At 45.1% G+C, this 17,571-nt stretch overlaps 1 protein-coding gene across 10 annotated transcripts in view; it reads left to right on the plus strand.

Annotated features, from left to right (window-relative positions):
* Positions 1-17,571, plus strand: part of rapgef1b (Rap guanine nucleotide exchange factor (GEF) 1b) — a 158,244-nt gene that overhangs the window by 136,692 nt on the left and 3,981 nt on the right. For 4 of the 10 annotated variants that reach the window (XM_019872131.1, XM_019872130.1, XM_019872128.1 and 1 more), the window contains 18 exons: positions 1,533-1,689; positions 1,765-1,853; positions 2,147-2,302; positions 2,891-2,941; positions 3,839-3,953; positions 4,545-4,731; positions 5,031-5,537; positions 6,888-7,090; positions 9,837-9,998; positions 12,522-12,668; positions 13,481-13,573; positions 14,929-15,014; positions 15,301-15,406; positions 15,760-15,835; positions 15,944-16,028; positions 16,616-16,708; positions 17,099-17,284; positions 17,378-17,462. In XM_019872131.1, the coding sequence (XP_019727690.1) occupies positions 1,533-1,689; positions 1,765-1,853; positions 2,147-2,302; positions 2,891-2,941; positions 3,839-3,953; positions 4,545-4,731; positions 5,031-5,537; positions 6,888-7,090; positions 9,837-9,998; positions 12,522-12,668; positions 13,481-13,573; positions 14,929-15,014; positions 15,301-15,406; positions 15,760-15,835; positions 15,944-16,028; positions 16,616-16,708; positions 17,099-17,284; positions 17,378-17,462 (2,584 nt within the window). The remainder of the gene's footprint in view (positions 1-1,532; positions 1,690-1,764; positions 1,854-2,146; positions 2,303-2,890; positions 2,942-3,838; positions 3,954-4,544; positions 4,732-5,030; positions 5,538-6,887; positions 7,091-9,836; positions 9,999-12,521; positions 12,669-13,480; positions 13,574-14,928; positions 15,015-15,300; positions 15,407-15,759; positions 15,836-15,943; positions 16,029-16,615; positions 16,709-17,098; positions 17,285-17,377; positions 17,463-17,571) is intronic. The other 6 variants (XM_019872125.1, XM_019872129.1, XM_019872127.1 and 3 more) reach the window with 6 other exon arrangements.

Consider the following 17,571-nt stretch of genomic DNA (forward strand, 5'->3'; position numbering starts at 1 on the left):
AAAAGAAAAGTCACCGACTGGTTTTATGTTTTCAAAGGTCGTTTTTATTTCAAGTTATTGAATTATTTGCTGTGCTGTTATCATTGCTGGCTTTTAGAATAAGAGTTGAGACAACCCCCCCAAAAGTTTGCGATATTGGGCTTTCGGGGTGAAAATTCACGCTGAACCTAAAATGCACTCTAATAACCTTTTCCTGTGAACTGTAAGTTGACCGATACATTTTGAATGCACATATCCAGCTTGAATGTTCTTTCAAAAGAGTTCAATGGCAAAGTTGACAACAGGGTTTTTGACCCATGCAAGTTTACAAGGATGACTACTTTTAGGCCTTAAAGTAAGTACACTGCACGCCATGGTGAAGGTTAAATCAAGTTCAACTTTTGGGGAGATGAATATCTCTGATTTTGGTCTTCTGCAGCCAGAATGAATCGTCAATGAAACGCGCGTGCGCTGCTCCCAACACCTTCTGATGAGCTCACACTGCACACAGCCAGCCAATAACATCATGGTTGCTGCCTAATCGCACAGAAAATGTGCCAAAATAGCTCCATATATTACAGTTGTATCTGTGTGACTCATATTTGCCTGTCTCTACCCCAGTCCGATGCGTATCAATATGTTTGTGGTCTTTTCAAACTCGACATGAGTCTGACTTGTGCCATGACGCCGAGTGGCTGCGAAGCAGCTGCAGCGTGTCGTGACAGGTCTTATGCCACACCTCATTGTTGCTCCTGTGAAGAGGATCAGTCGTTACGTCCAAACAGCAACTGCAGTGATCCCACGTTCATCGCGGGAATTACGTTCTAGAGCACAGGTGTCAAACTCAAGGCCCGGGGGCCAGATCTGGCCCGCCACATCATTTTATGTGGCCCGCAAAAGCAAATTAGGCATGTCAACTTCTACTATGATTGCTAAAATCTGAACCAAAATTTCAACTCCTCATATGAAATAAGAGAGATATTGGAAGCCTGTTCTTGTTACCAACTCCCTCATTACAGTAACTTAAACAATCGTTGACTCAACCATTATTCTTGACTTCTTTAAATGCTTTCACAGTCATAACGGCCTTCCAAGGAAAACAGTCACTTCAATGTGGCACGCGACAAAAATGAGTTTGACACCCCTGTTGTAGAGCCATCCACGATCGAAAGATGTAGAGAGACCATATATGTATTTCTTTTAATATGGTTTAACCGCTTCTGCATGCTTTAAACATACGAACACACACTTCACACAGCTCTCCAAATAAGAGGCAAAGCGTGCTTGCTTCTAGCTGTTTGTCACTCACAGTTGAAGTTAACTGTAAAACGGACAAATGCAACAACAGAAAATTCAACCTTGTATATTTCACCCTTTCAGGGACAGCGGTTACTACAGTGGACAGCTTATCATGTTATCAGGTTACAGGGTGCACGAAAAGAGCTTAACACGAAAATGTTGAACCAACCCCATGTTAATGTATAGAGACACCTTCTTTCAAAAAATATATAATTCTCATAAAGTCCATCCGTATTCTCCCCCACTCACCACAGTTCAGCGTTGTCTTCCTGCCACAACCGCGTGTACCAGAGTCTCGCCAACCTCATCCGTTGGGCCGACCAGGTGATGCTGGACGGCATCGACCTGGATGACAAGGAGAACGTGACGTCGGTCACCAACGTCATCAAAGCGGTGCTGGATGGCGTAAAGGTAAGGTGTCTCGCGCCCCATGTATTGAAGAAAGTGTGACGTTGGCGTTGAAAATGGATGCCGTTGCACCAACAGGAGCTGGTGAAGCTGACCATCGAGAAACAAGAGCAGCCGTCGCCCACCAGCCCGAACAAACCGGCGGCGCCCGTCACCACGGCGGAGAGGTGAGCGCGCTTGCGTGATGGTGGAATGTTCAAAAGTGAGGAGTTTTCCTAGCCCAAGTTGAGGAAAATGTGCTTTACAAAAAAAAAAAAAAAATACTCTTACAGACAAATTACAATTTTGTAAACACATCGTTAACTCTTGTTTGTTCACATTGATTCAAATCCAGACATTGATTCCGTGGCAAAGTTTCCAACTTTGAAAGTCCCTGGAATGATGCAACCCTCATGCATGTTTCTGAATATTTAGCTATTCTCTCATACTTGTTGTCGTTGTTCTTCTTGGTGTGGAGCAGCAACATTCCTTCAGCTGCCACCTCAGTAGAGCGCGAGTCGGAGCTGGTAAAGACGTCTCCGGTTGCAGCTCCCGCCGAGGGCCCCTCGGACGTGCCCGACGAGGACGTAGCCCCTCCAAAACCCCCGCTTCCTGAAGCCAAGATGGCAGAGCTCAGGTAAACCTTTGATGGTTGGACTGTCTTTCTTGAATCCCGGAATGAACTAAAACGCCCAGAACGATGTTTGACATTCACACAATTTCAACCTGTTATTTCCCAACCTGTACTCAGTCAAGGTACACAAGACATTAAGGATAGAACAGCAGTTTTGCCATTCCGCTCCATCTTAGGGAACACTCAAAGAGGCCCCTTGATTACATTAAAAATTGTACAAACGTTTCTTCCACGGTATGTGACTAGTGTCAAGTTCCCACGAGATGTCAGACTTCATACATTACTGCTCCTGCTACATGACTAGCCTCATTACTAGTCTAGTGTAGTCAGTGAGCCTTTTCAATCCCAGAAGAAAGGGCACCGGTGGAGACGGCAGCCATCCAAAGATACAATATTTGTAGTAGAACCCTCGGTCGGTCCTGTTCAGAGAAAGTCGACTAATGATCCCGCACAGCACAGTGGTTGGGAATCACGGAAGATCTTTGGAGCGGTGGGGGGGGGGGGGCCTTGTCACTCACTTTGTTTTTGCTGTCTGTGCTGTCTCAACCTATTTCATCCTTTGTCTCCCTCCCTTTTGGGTTCTGGGCACAGAGCACAGTTGAATTGTGACGCTGGCCAAAGGAAACCCACTCACAAGGAGAAGTATGTTAGCTCAATGGATCACATGTGACCATTATAACATCTTACCCGAGACCCACGCCATTCCCCAGCCCACCTCACCCGGGCCAAGCCAACCCCTCATCAAGCTTCTGGATTCGATGGACCTGCATGGTTTCCATTCTTTCCGGCGTTTGTTTTTTTTTTGTGTTGGGCAGTCCTTCCCCCCCAAACACATTAAAAAAAATAAATGCATGAGCGTGTGTGGCTGACCCGATGCAGTGTCCTCTCATTGGCCTCCATTGCACATCGCGTTCTGACCTTTGCCCCGTGTCGACCGAACTCATGCAAGAATGTCGCTGTCAAGAACAGAACCTGCGAGCCGCTAACTCGGCGCGTCCTCCTAATGTACAGTGGAATCTCGGTTTCCAAACTGAGTTCGTTTTGAGTACGCTAACCAACAGAAGTAGCGTTTCCCATTGAAGTGGAGAGAAATGGACCAAATCCATTCCAGCCCCAGAATGAAGCTACTTACTTTTTGGTTTTTTTTTTTTTTTGGTTTTTTTAATCATTACGTTATTGCAGTGCATTTGTTCCAGACTCACCCTCCACAGATGAAAATCTGTTACACAACATTTAAACTATATATATATTGTAGCTTAAAACACATGTAAATTTATGGAGACACTGTTCGACAGTTCACAGGTATTTATTTTAAAGCGTCTTCTTAACCAAGTCAATATTTATTCAGAATTTTTGGTCATAGAAATGAACAAACGGTTCAGTTTGTTAAGTGGTGCAGTGCATTGGTGAACCGAGGTTCCACTGTATTGTGTGTGTATGTGTCCGCGCGCGCATGTGTTCCCTTTTGCTAGATATGCTTTGGTGTTTGTTCACTGTCCTTATTCATTTTCTCCGTCTGCATCTGTTTATCGACAACAGCCCTCCTCCGGCGCTCCCGCCGAAGAAGCGGCAGTCTGCCCCGTCGCCAACGCGTGTGGCGGTGGTGGCTCCCATGAGCCGGGGATCCAGCTTGCCCTGCAGCGTCCACAGGCAGGTCAGTTGGAGACAAATACCTTGAGAAGAATTAGAAAAAGAAATGTATTTAGAAATTTGACGTGGATGCTGAACACACGATGCTGCACACTGAATTGCAAATGTAGAATTGGAGACCTTGGAGGGAAGAGAAAAGCTGAATTTTGGGATAAAAACACAATCTCTCAATTGATTTGGGAATGTTGGACATTTTGAAATTAGAATGTTTTGACTATGTTGAGAAATGTTGCGTTTGAGGTAAATCTGTGATGTGGTTTTCCCATTTATTTGGGATTTTATTTCACTGGAAATTGGGGAATTCTTCAAAAAGATTTGTGTATTGGAATGTTGACAATTTTGAAGTTGCATTAGTTTGAATAGGCTGACAAATGGTGAATTTGGTGATTTTTTTTTTTCCACACTTGGGTGATTTTCTTATGAAAATTTTGGCCTTCAAAGAGAAGGATTTCTTTCGTTCGGTATTTTTGTGGGGGCAGTTGAAGATTTTGACATTGGATTGACTGGAAAAGTTTACGAAAATTTGATTTCTCATGTAAAAGTAAAATTTTTGGAATTTTTGCTTGTGTGATAAATGAAGCATCTTGTGTTGCAGCAGCATGACTACGAGCAGGAGTTTCTCCAGCGGCGCTTCTCGGGGGGCAGCCAGTCGTACGGGGGGGACTCCCCACGTCTGTCTCCATGCAGTAGCATGGGCAAACTCAGCAAGTCGGATGAGCAACTCTCTTCGATGGAGCAGGACAGCGGTCAGTGTTCGCGGAACACCAGCTGCGAGACGCTTGGTAAGATCCAGAACAGAGGATGTATATGTACAGTCGAGCATGTGTTGGGGTAGTTAGTAAAAAGCGAAAGGAGAGGATGTAGTCTTTTGTGGTGTTCATATTGTCACGGAACACAACCGCGTTGCAGGTCTTGAAAGTTCAGTCAAAAGGCTTCGAAAATGGTTGGCAGGAAATGAGTTAAAAGACATGGCCGAGAGCAGAGTCGCGTGAAACAAAATTTGATATGTGAATTTGTGACTCGCAAATGGCACAGATGTAGGAGATCTATAACAGGTTGTGTTTTCATTTCCCCTTTTCAGACAACACGGAAAATTACGACCCCGACTACGACTTCCTCCACCAGGACCTTTCGGTCGGGGATAGCCTGCCCCCAATTACGGTGGGCGGCTGCCTCAGCCCGCTGCCCGAGTCGCACAGCGAGTCATCCTCGCCCGTCCCCGGGCAGCATCCCACGCACCCCCGCTTCAGCGCACCTCCCCCCCAGCAGCTTCCCGAGTACTGGACACCGCAGCCCGGCCACCCCAACCCTCTGTCACGCATCAGCGCGCCGCCCGCGCTGCCCCAGAAGAAGCGGCGCAGCACACAGACGCCGCCCTTCCCCGACGGCGGCTCCAAGTTGTACGAGCGCTACCCCTCCCAGTACGACAACCTGTCCGAGGAGGAGCCCCCGCCCTTCCCACTTTTCACGCCCATCTCGCCCATGCCGCAGACAAACGGCGGCGTCTTCGTCGCGCAGTACATTTGCGGCGAGAACGCCGACGTGCCTGCCAGCCCGCCGCCGCTGCCGGAAAAGAAAAGCAGACACAGTGAGTGCCACGGGCTTTGGGATTTGGGTGGAATTAGTGGACAATGGAGGCAAGGAATCTTTAAACCAGTTAGGGGAATATTTATCCTCAATTTTTACCTATACATTTTTATACATATTAAAACCCCTGTGCAATGCAGGTACACTTCATGTACACCTGACATGCGTTGTGTTGCAAAAACAAATGCATGCCATGCATGGGTTTTAAACCTGTGGCATGCATTCGTTTTTACAACACAACGCATGTCAGGTGTACATGAAGTGTACCTGCATTGCACGGGGGTTATACATGCATATTAACATATCACATTTTTTATTGCAGATTTTTGCAGGGATCATTTTCCCACACAGACAATAATTTTGGATGTTTGATTACTGGCGTAATAAGAAAGAATAACATTTACTACATTTAGACCTGGAACAGGTTTGTAATTTTTTCTTAGTTTTCTTTTTGCTTCATGATAGTTTTAGAATTAGTTTTAGATTTTGGAGGGGGGGGGTATTTCTCAGGTGCGAGATTAAATTAACTAGCCAAAACTAGTCATTTTTGAAAGTCAGGCAATTTTTCATTCTTTGTATTTGTGACTGCTCATTAAAAATGAAAAGAACAATTGAGAGCATGATTGGGAGCAATCCAGGGGATAGGAGTGGTGCATTTGGGAATGGGTGACTGGCGGCATTTTGTCACTGCGTCACTGAGGCGTAGATTATGTCAAGGAAATATTCAACAGGAAGAGAATATCAGGAAGTACTACAATGGCTCCAGCTTGGGGTGGGGGCCAACACGGGGCAAGGGTTGGTCATTTCCTGTCACGCCTTCCACATCACTTCCTGCACATTGATGTCATTCCATGTATTCTTCTCATTGTATGGATGGCGCAACTGGTATAGCTCCATGACTGTAGGAGGGTGATCAGATCAGAGTTAGATAACAGGTACTTTTCGATTTTCTGTCTGGCTCATTGGCCTTTTGTGCATTTTTTTTTTTAGTTTTGTTCTCTTAGGAATAAAATGCTAATGTGCACAATGAGTCAGTAGGGTGTCATGAGAAATTAAGGACATTTGAGGCCAAAAAAAGGGTAGCTGACAAGGTGTTTCTTCACAAAGGGGAATATTTAAACAGAACATTTTGAAGATCAAATATTTGGAATTGACTAAAAAATGGAAATGACAAAAATCGGTTATGAAATGCTTCATCTTAGATAATATTTGTCAAATGACTTCATCAATTTGGGAAGCTCGTCAAATGAACACAGTAATAACGCCTCAGATATGCCATTTTTTTGCCTAATCTCTGTGTGAAATGTACTTGACGAGCGCTGGTGGTAACGCAACCGTGTCGTCTGCCCAGTCCTGCAGTACATGCAGTTTGTAGAGGACTACTCGGAGCCGCAGCCATCCGTCTTCTACCAGATGCCGCAGAGCGAGAGCATCTACGAGCAGCGCAACAAACGCTTCCAGGAGGTCTACGGCTTCAACGACTCGTTCAGCAGCACCGACTCCGTACACGAGCCGCTCCTGCCGCCTGCGCTGCCGCCCAAGCAACGCCAACTGGTAAGGGGGACCAAACACCCATGCGCAGGCTTTTCATACACATCTGTGCTGGTGTGTGTGTATGCAAGCTTTTGGTCGTAAGCACAGAGTCTCAACTGGTGGGTCAGGAACCCAGATGTAGTAAAAATGGGGGTCCTCGGTTTACATTGAACCTCCTGTTCGTTGCAGGGGATGCGGTCCAGCCCCACCTGCAATAGGTGAACAAAACAACACAGACAATATTTAAAAAAAAAAAAAAAAAAAAAACTAAAACTTTTTATCAAAGTTTTTTTTTAACCCATACCACACTCTTTAAACACAAACGATGAACCAAGGTATTGCGAGGTACGACGGTACCGCCATGCAATGTTTTGAGGGCACAGGATGTGATGTACTGAAAAAATATAGTTCGGGGTTTTGAACAAAACATTGTATGCATTGTGGACTTCTTGAAAAGTGTGTCGCCGCTTAGAAACAGTCGGCAAATGCGGGTTCCAGGTTGACAGCGGTTTGAGAGGCGCGTGTCGAAAGTACGTTTGTGGTGGAAATCCTCCTCCACTTTTCTCAGAAGGCGCACTCCTGCCTGGTTATCTCCTCCAACAATTTGCCTCCTTATCGGCACATCGCCGTTCCTGCAACTGAAAGCAGACATCTGTGCATGGATGGTGTTATTTGGAGATAAGACTTTATCGTGCACTCTAGTCCATCTATCTTTAGCAGAGCTCGAAAAGAGGAACTATTTCATTTTTCTTTTCCCCTCACTTGCCTGATCCAGTAGCTCAACACACCCAGCATCTGTGATTTTCTATTTAAAGCTGTAGTAAATGCTTTTTTCGTTTTTGTTGTTTCAGCAGTGTCCTTAAAAAGTAAAGACGACCTTGATGTCGAAACTTTTGTTCAAACTAAAAGGACTTTGAGGGAGCCCATAGAATGTTGTTCTCTTCCAAGGAATGGCAAAATTCAAAATAGGTGTTTCAACTAATACATTTCCAAGGGCGTCAATTTCTATGCCTTTCTGTGACTGTTCCAGTCCCACTGCATGGCTCCAGAGCCAGCCAACTCGACACTCTGATTCGCTGATGCCTACGACACTCACCAGGCCAGGCCCTCCCTTTTCAAGCAGCACACATTCAACTCACAGTAGAACATGAGAATGGTGAATTGAAATATACAATGATAATACCTCCACCTCACGCACCTTGTGTCAAATATCTATTTTTACACAATTAATTGACAGAATAATTGGTAGGATACCTGATCTTAAAAATACTCAACAGCAGCAGCCCTAGTTTGAAGCCTCGCCATTGTCAAGTGGCCAATGAGCTTATAGTGTCATTAGCAGCTTGCAGCAGATACAAAGAGACTGGAAGAATCACAGAAAGGCGCACAACTGGATGTCCATTTTTGCACTCCTGCCACCAAGCCTAATCTGGCCTCGTGTTTTGGACTCATCGTAATAATCCTGTTTGCCTCTGCCGTAAGCCTTTGCTCCAACCTTACATGCTTTAGCGACTTTGTGCAGCTTTGGCGAGAAACAAAAAAAAAAAGCGAAAAAGTCATTTCCGCTGCTGTATGTGTGTGTGTGGAAATTATGGGAGGGGAGCGAGGGAGAAACACCAGATCCGATCATATTGGCCGTGTTTGGAAAGTGCTTTAGTTGGCCTCAATTCTGTAAGGCTCTTAAAGCTGTGAGCATTAAAGGACGGTTCAGTGGAGTGTCACCATAGACGGGGAAAATGAGTGGCCTGCATTTTAGTCACATGACCGACAGGCATTGGAGCTTTCAAGGGAAGATGAACTCAATGACACGTACAGTGTTTGGTGTTATGAACTTCCCTAATCACTATATATGGATTCTTTTTATCTGGTTGACTAAAACCTCCCCCTAAAAATTGCTGTGGAGTAATTAGGGAGTAGGGAATGATGAAAAATCAAATCAACATCAGCTGGTGGACATATTTCAACAAATAAACAACACATGATTCTCAACTACTAAGCTAGCATTGTAAACAAGGCAACGTGAGCCACGTTGGATCATTCTGGGCTTTTACTGTAACACTAAATGGTTGAAGTTGAATTTTTGGGGAAATGTGCAATCAATTAAAAGTCAAAAAGCGGAATTGTTGCTAATTCCACGTCGCGTCTGAATCTGCAGTGTCACACAGGATATCCAACCACTTTCTATTTCTGTACCTGGAGGATCATGGGAAATGTCCTATTAGCTCAAATAAACTAATATACATCCGCACATCTACCGTGTGCAACAACATCTGTCTCTAATTAACTACACTTGAGCATAAAATGATGATTAACAGGACTGAATTAATCCAAGAACCATAATCGAAATCAGTTGTTTGGGGATAAACTACAGAAGTTAACAACCGTCCTTGCATGAAATCTGTTCGTTTTCGTGAGGTTAATGCTAAAATTTAAAGTGCCGATTCTTGTTTGATATCGATTTATTCCGAGAAATACCTGAAAGTTTCCAAATTGTGGGAATTTTGCAACCATAGCCATGGGGATAACAAACACCTACTACACTTTCGAACAGCGCCAACCCCCCCAAAAAACCCCGTTCACAACACAGCTTGTGACACTCCTTCACTTCCTCACTATCCTCCGCCCATACTTAATTTCTACTACCAAACGCTGATTAGGTCTGGCTTAACTCGTTTAATCAACTTTTTCTTTCCTTTTTCCCCCCCTCATCTCTCACTCCCTTGTGCTTCCCCCCTTCCTTGGCTTTTCTCAATCTTGCTACTTCTAGGCTTCCCACTCATCCTCCCCCTCTTCCTCCTCCTCTTCCTCGCTCTCCTGCCACCTCCAGCCGTCTGTGGCGGCCATGGAGGAGGCGGGCTCTGGGCTGGGCCTCAGTATGTCCGTCTCTAACTCCTACCTGATTGGCCAAGCCGCCTTGACCACACCCACGGTAAGTGTCCATACGTGACACGCACGGTGTGCACTTTGAACGTTTGAGGCTCGCTGTTCGCTCCCCCACGCCCGTTGTTGTACTCGATTGTCAATCATGCTTTGTTGTGGCCGTGTTGCTTGTGTTTGTTGAGGTAGAAAAAAAAAATAAAGTGGGAGAGTAACTGAACAGTAAACTGGCAAGTAAATTAAAATGACTTGATTAAAAATAATATTAGCGCTACACCTTAAGCAAACAAAACCAAAAACTGGAAATGAATCAGAACGTAGCTGCATATGCAAGCCAGGGGAAGCCACCTATGAGGTCAAAAGTACATTCAAAGGGGAAATATTTCATTCCGTTTATGCATAATTTTTATTATTTTTTTTTTTTATAAGAGTCAGTTAAGCTTTGCTAAGGTACCCTATCGTCCGTTCAAAATATTTCCATTTTCATTTTGACACTTATATCTATATTCCTTGGTTACTTCCCACCACCGATTGTGAGCAGTCGCCGCCCACTCGCTGCTTCTTTGTTGACCCCGCGGTGTCCAAGGTTCCCCCTCGGGTGGGATGGTGGGAGTGCGTCTCTTCGGCGGAATGCCGCACCAGATGGACGTGATGGAAAACACATTCCTCTCGCTTCCCCTCATCTTTCCACGTCGTCTTTTGTCCTCCATCTTCTTCCGACTTCTCTCCCTCACTGTCTCCTTCCCCTCCTCACCCCCTTGTGGCGTCTCACACCTTTCTTCGTGTGTTTGTGTGGAATGTTTGCATTCCTCGTGCCCCGGGGGCATGACGTTTTAGCTCGGGGTGCAGCGGGGACATGCCAAGGAAAGGTGCTCTACTTGAGTCAGTTTACTGGGTTATTCCCACGTGGGTGTGTCTCATGACATCACTTAAAGTGAATCCCACTCGATTGTGGATTTTTGTCATTTTGCTTTTTGTTACTTTGCGTTATCTATGGTGTTTTGCGTTGTATGTTAACAGTAAGCAAGTCGACGTGGTTCGACAAAATGACATGGCTGAGCTTTTTGGTGTTTACATGTTTAACTGGCTGATGTTGTGTGTCAGATTTAGAGCAAACTTTTTCACCTCTTACTTGGACAACTGCAAGTGAGAGAGTCATCTTTTCCTTTTTCTCAAAGCGATGTTCTATGATAGACTTTCATGTCAGCGAGAGAGTGTGAACTGGTGCCAAGGAAAACTCGATGTGCTTAAAGCATGTGGGAGAGAATGAAAAAAGTGAAAAAAATATATTTATTTTCAATTATACCATCTTTATTTTGCAGAGTTTCACATCTTGCGTGTCGGATTGATCTGTAATCCCCATGATCAACAGAGGTTTAGTATGTCTTGATGTAGTTCAAATGGCAGAGTAGCTTTCTCCTTGGAACAATTCTACACCTGCGTCTGTGTGTGTACCTGTGTGTACCTGTGCGTGTGCGTGTGTGTGTGTGTGTGTGTGGGGGGCGCTGGTATATGCTGAAACGCAGCTGGTATGTGCAACGTGTTCACACAGGTTCAGGTTTAGCTCCCTGCGAGTAGACAGACATCATTTTAGTTGGCAACGCATGCACACACAGGTTCATTCTTAAAGTTACCGCATCGCCTTTTGCCGAATTGGTTCGACACACCTTAATAAAAGCAGACCAATAAAAAAAAAAAAATCACCCTCTGTGATCATTGGGTTTGTCAAATTCCATTTGACATTTTCCAACACTCAAGCCCGTTAAAGCCACACTCGGACTTTGGCCAGCCCACAGCATCCCCTGCTGACGAAAGAGGCAAACTACAAGTTGGAATATCACGAGCTGAGCTTTTAAGTCATCTTGTTGAAGTGAATCAAGCAGGTACAGTGGAACAGCTGGGGTGAGGGATTCGAACACCAGCCTACTCAGAACCATTCCAAAAAAAGATTTTCCTCAATGTAGAAAAGTTTAGTTGCCATATTTATATCAGGAAAAAAATGAATAAAATGTGATTGGGACATTCTTACCCTTTTACAGATATGACAAGCTGTTTTGCTCACCAAATTTCTCCTTAAAAAATTGCGGCCCTGTTTTTATATTTGTCACTATTTTCCATGACTGTTTATTTCAAATTCAATCTGTTGCTTCAAATATATGCATTAACAATGAAATGCAAAGGCAACGGGCTTACATAATGTGATGAGGTCATAAAAGATTCACAGTTAGGAGAGCCTTTTGAGGGAAAGCGTGACGACGACTTGGCCTTCTGTGAAAATTAATTTGACATCTGATGGAACCGCTGCCCTGATGTCCGTTTTGCCCGTCTTCATTGCTTTGCAATGCTTTTCGTGTTCACACCCACTCCTCGTCATCGTCCTCGTCCGGGTCACCGCCATCCGAAGCATCTCCTCCGCCTCTCACATTTGCCTCCGTTTCCACCATCTCGTTCCTTAAAGCGATCTGATCTATTGGCTCTTTGTTTTCTTCCTTCTCCTCCTCCTTCTTTTCTTGCTTCCGCTCTTCCCGGGGGAACACCCCCACACACACACACACCCTTCCCCACCTCAACGCAGAGCGTGGACCAAGCTGCCTTGACCAGTGCCCCTGTTCCCAACGGTAATGGGGGACGACCCGGTCCTGGGGGCTCCCCGTCCGGCTCGGCCGCCTCGATGGCAGCCTGTCCTCCCTCCGAGTCGACTCACAGTGACTCTCTCCACGTGGTGAGGATGGATGGCGAACGCGCTGTGGACATTGAGCGGCCGGGATGGGCTTGTTACATTCTTATGTAGAAGAAGAAGAAAAGGGAAAAACAATTGGCGATGATGGGTTGATCGGTCACACTGAAATCTTGCTCGTCATCACTCTGGCTGTGTTCGGAATCATTCACTAATTCCCAACGCCCTCATCACGGTATCAACATAAGGGCTCCACAATGTGTGAAAATCTGCACTATAGATGATATGCAAAATGTGTTTCAGTACTTTTTTAGTATGCACTGTGATGACACAGAATTGTGACTCGGGAGTGATTGCAATCACAGCCTGTCACTCATTGGCTGTGTGCAAATTCACAGGCCGGGTCCCCCGAAGATGACATTTTCGGCCGCATGACGTCATTTCCGGTGCAACTCGACCGCACGTGGTGTCTAAATTCACATTAAACCTATCCAAATTCGCCACGGTTCATGCAGTCCATGGAGGTTACATAAGAAGGAGCCTTTGAAAGCGTCGAAGCTCCCAACCTGCTAATTGTTTTTCTGGAATCTGGTAACCACGTGCGGTCGAGTCGCGCTGAAAGTGTTGTCACGCCGCTGAAAAATGCAGCCTTCGGAGGACGCAGCCTTTGAATCTGGACACAGCCATCGTCCACTCAGAATCCCAGTGGAGCATGTCTTCCTTCTCTGCATGCACTCTAGTGAGACCTGGTGATCGTGATGATGCTGAGCCAAGACTTTAAAAAAAAACAAAAAAACAAACCTGCCTTCACACCCCTTTCACGCTGTCTCACGTCTCGGTTCTTTCCCCTCCCGTAGAGCGAGAGTGCAAATGACGAGGGTGGGGAGGGCGAGTATGTCAACTTATACTCATCCAGCCAGGCCAATGGCGAACTGCCTCTCTCCCTCAGAGTAAGTAGCAGCAAGGTTGTGCTGCCACTTCAGGGTGCAAAGCATAAGCGCTTTCCGTTCGACTCTGAACGTGGCAGCGTAGCGGTGACCATCTGGCGAGCATGGCTTGTTCACGCCCTGGACTGGCTTGTGTGCTTTCCTCCGAGGATGTTCGTCATGGCCGCCTTTGCGGCTAATGATGCTAACCGCTAAGCTAACACCTCACTTGTCGCTGCTTTAATAAAACAAAGAAGATCAATATCTTGGGAGTCCGCGATTTTTCCGTCAGATTCCCCCATCCTAGTGCAATAGTCGTGCATGTGGGATAGTGAGTGTATGTACTGCATGTGGTTGTCAAGATTCTCTTTGGTGTTCGGGCAGGATCTGTGTATCATTTGTTCTTTGCATTTTTTTAATAACATAGAAGAAGTGACTCATTATTTTTTAAATGTAACACATAGAATGAACATTTTAGGATAGCGTCGAATTTTCAAAATTAAAAAACAGGCCACAGGAGTAAGTTTTATAAAGCGAACTCGAGGCAAAATTATTCACTGCAATATATACCATGTGCCCCCACTAGTCTAAACACAGTACCGTATTCTGATTAATATACCAACGTGACTGTTCTTCTGTTTTCTGGGTTTGCTCACATGATGTTTGCAATGCGAACCCGAGGGCATGGGTGAATCTGCTGAGTTCTTATTCCACAAATGCAAAATTAGAGTAGCGCATTTAACCTCATGGGGGCAGGTAAAATATATTATTGCAAAGGAAATGTTGCTTCAAGTTCCCCCTGAATGTAACGGTTCAGGTCAAATTGACCCATCTTAACATCAATTACATTTCTTTAACCCTGAATTTGAAGACTTTTCCAAAACAAGCTACTGTATTTTTGCCCAATGTAACATTACCAAACTTCCACGGCCTGGAAAATCTTTTTTTTTTTTTTTTTGTTTTTTTTGTTTTTGTTTTTGTAAGTGTGTTAACATGAATAACAAAGCACATCACTTTTTTCATTGGATTTTCAACTTCATCGTTTGAAAATGTCAACAAAGAATGCTCCACGGATTGTAAATGTACACACTGGTTGTGGTTGTCGATATTCCCTTTGGTGTTTGGGCTCGGGTGTGGACTGTCGCATGTGGTGCTGTGTTTACTGTGAACCACATGGGTATTTGTAGTTGTGAAAAAGTCGGCATACCGTGTTGGTGTCATTCAATGTTGGTGTTGGTGTTTGTCATGGCTGCATCAGCTCAGCCCAAACCAAATGGTGGCCTGTGTGTGGGTGTGGGTGTGGGTGTCCCAAAAGATGGGCCTGACTTGTGAGGGGCCATGACACTCATGTTTCAACATCTTGTTTGCTTTTCAATCAGGAAACCATCATGGCTGATGACGTGCTCCAAGACCCCGCTCCTCCGACGCCATCCACCAATAGCAAAGAGGCTATGGAAGTGGAACGGTAAGGCATTGTTTTAAACTGTCTTATTTGATTGGATAAGAACACAAAAGACTTTCATTTGAATTGCAGTATTAGTAAGTCATTGCCATTGATTTAGTCTCAATTAAGAAACTGAAGTTATTAATTTTAAAAAGCACACAAACGTAGTTGAACACACAAAAAAAATATCTGATTTATTCAAATGACACTTCTTAAACACATTGGAATATTTTTGTCATATTTTTTTTTTCAACATTAGTCCCATTGCCTCCCTTTTGATGGTAACTGTTAATTTTGTGTTTTTCAGGAGGCAAAAGTCAGCGGAGTCGGCAGAGGAGAGCGACGAGAACGTGGACGAGCTGTCTCTCATCGATCACAAGGAGATCATGAGCAGGATAACACTAAAACAGGAAGTAAGACAACCGAAACGTATTTATTTATTTTTCTTTTATGCTTGTAGCCACGAGTCTGCAGCAGAAGCGCTACACAGTGAATCACTGGCACAGTTATTATCATTAATGAAAACAAACGAAAGGACAAAAACTATCATGCCTTGGAATTGAGGTGCCACAAGATGGCAGCAAAGGCCTACTTTTGTCCGAGCGCCTTTTCAACTCACTTCACCACAGTTCCTTAGCACCAAGACGCTACAAGATGATGGCAAAGCACTACATTTGTCTGAATGTAGCCCCCTCTCATTTCAACATACTGTATAGTGAATCTCCGCTATTGCGAATAATTGACATGAATTGACATTTCTCCCCAGAATGATGACGGGCCGGATGTCCGTGCTGGCTCAGGAGATATTTTATTAGTTCACGCCACAGAGACGGACCGCAAGGGTAAAGATGAATTCTCTCTCTCTCTCTCTCTCTCTCTCTCTCTCTCTCTCTCTCTCTCTCTCTCTCTCTCTCTCTCTCTCTGACTAATAACTAATCTCTGCCCCACAGATCTCGTTTTGTACTGTGAAGCCTTTTTGACGACATATCGGACGTTTATAACCCCTGAGGACCTCATAAAGAAGCTACACTACAGATATCCTCTCACCGTTTGCCGCCTTTTGACATTTCTTCCTCGATACTGTGCAAATAATGGTGGAGCTCTCTTGCCACAACAGAAACCGCTGCTTGTGTGGGATACATTCAAGCCCCACCACACTTGGTGAAAATTAGTCCAAATAAGAGCAGAGCGTGCTTTCTTCAAGTTGTTTAGGTGCTACTCCCACTAGTTTACATTAGAACAAAAGAAAATGACAACATTTATAATGGAAGTCTGATAGCTTAACATAAAACACTTTCACGGGCTAATGGAAATTAGCATAGATGCTACGGTAGTTGTAAAACCATACTCGCATGTATGTTTTTTCTTTGCTTCCTCTTGCTGTGAATTACGCTCCATCTCGTCCAGTCGAGCTCAATGCTGGCCAAAATGTTGTGACACAACGTAACACTACAGTAAAGGCCCACAACTCCTTCAATTCAGACTTGCCCATATACTGTAAAAATCAAAACAAAACAATGGCTTAAAAAGCTACACCATAATAGGGGCACAGACAATGATCTACAAAATGGGGGTTGGAATACTGTACTGTACTTTTTTTTTTCCCCTTGACCACAAAGCACATACACAAGTTTTTGCCACAGTCCAGACACGTTCAAGAAGCGAGTCAGCAAGAACACCTTCTTCGTGTTGGTGCGTGTGGTGGACGAGCTCTGGTGAGTAATTGCAATCCATTGCTGCAAAAACCAGATTATAAATAATGTCTACTGCTGTCGGAGATTGAGCTTCGGAGTGAAATCTCAAGGTGTAGCCCAAATATACCATAACCTTTCGAGGTGAGCCTACTTTGACCTTGTGGGGTTTTTTTAATACTAGCATTAGAGAACCCCTCAAGCGGGATACCGGATGAAGTCATGCTCATGACACTATTCAGGGAAGTAAGAGTAACCAACGGTGATCAATTCCATGACCCGATTAGAGATCCGCCCATTCAAGATTGACTGTTTTATTAGTGGCCGCTGAGCTTCTTGTGTCACAGTGATTTGTAACAAAGAGACTGGCTGAAATGGGGTCAAATTTCCCTGACAATGGGCCTCTGCTTCCAGTCTGGTGGAGCTGACGGAGGACATCCTGAAGCAGCTCATGGACCTGGTCTTCACCCTGGTCTGCAACGGGGAGCTCAGCCTGGCCCGAGTCCTCCGCAAGAACATCCTGGACAAGGTGGAGCAGAAGAAGCTGCTGCGCTACACCAACTCGCTCAAGCCGCTCGCTGCCCGCGGCGTCTCGGCCAGGTACGCCCGCGACCTCCCGTGACCCCTGTCTCCCATCTGCAGCGGATGTTGAAAATGATGATCTAAATCGGTGTGTGAATGCCTTCCCGCCAGGCCCGGAACGCTTCACGATTTCCGCAGTCACGAGATTGCAGACCAGCTCACGCTTCTGGACGCAGAGCTCTTCTACAAAATTGAGGTAGGCCAGCTGACGCCCGGTACTCTCTACAGTTGCGTAATGAGGTGCCTTGTGCTCTCTAGAGTTGAGTAACGAAAGGCCTGCAATCCTGAGGCTTTGCGCTCTGCAA

Source organism: Hippocampus comes, unplaced genomic scaffold (genome assembly GCF_001891065.2).
Source record: "Hippocampus comes isolate QL1 unplaced genomic scaffold, H_comes_QL1_v1.1 scaffold260, whole genome shotgun sequence".
Lineage (NCBI taxonomy): Eukaryota > Metazoa > Chordata > Actinopteri > Syngnathiformes > Syngnathidae > Hippocampus > Hippocampus comes.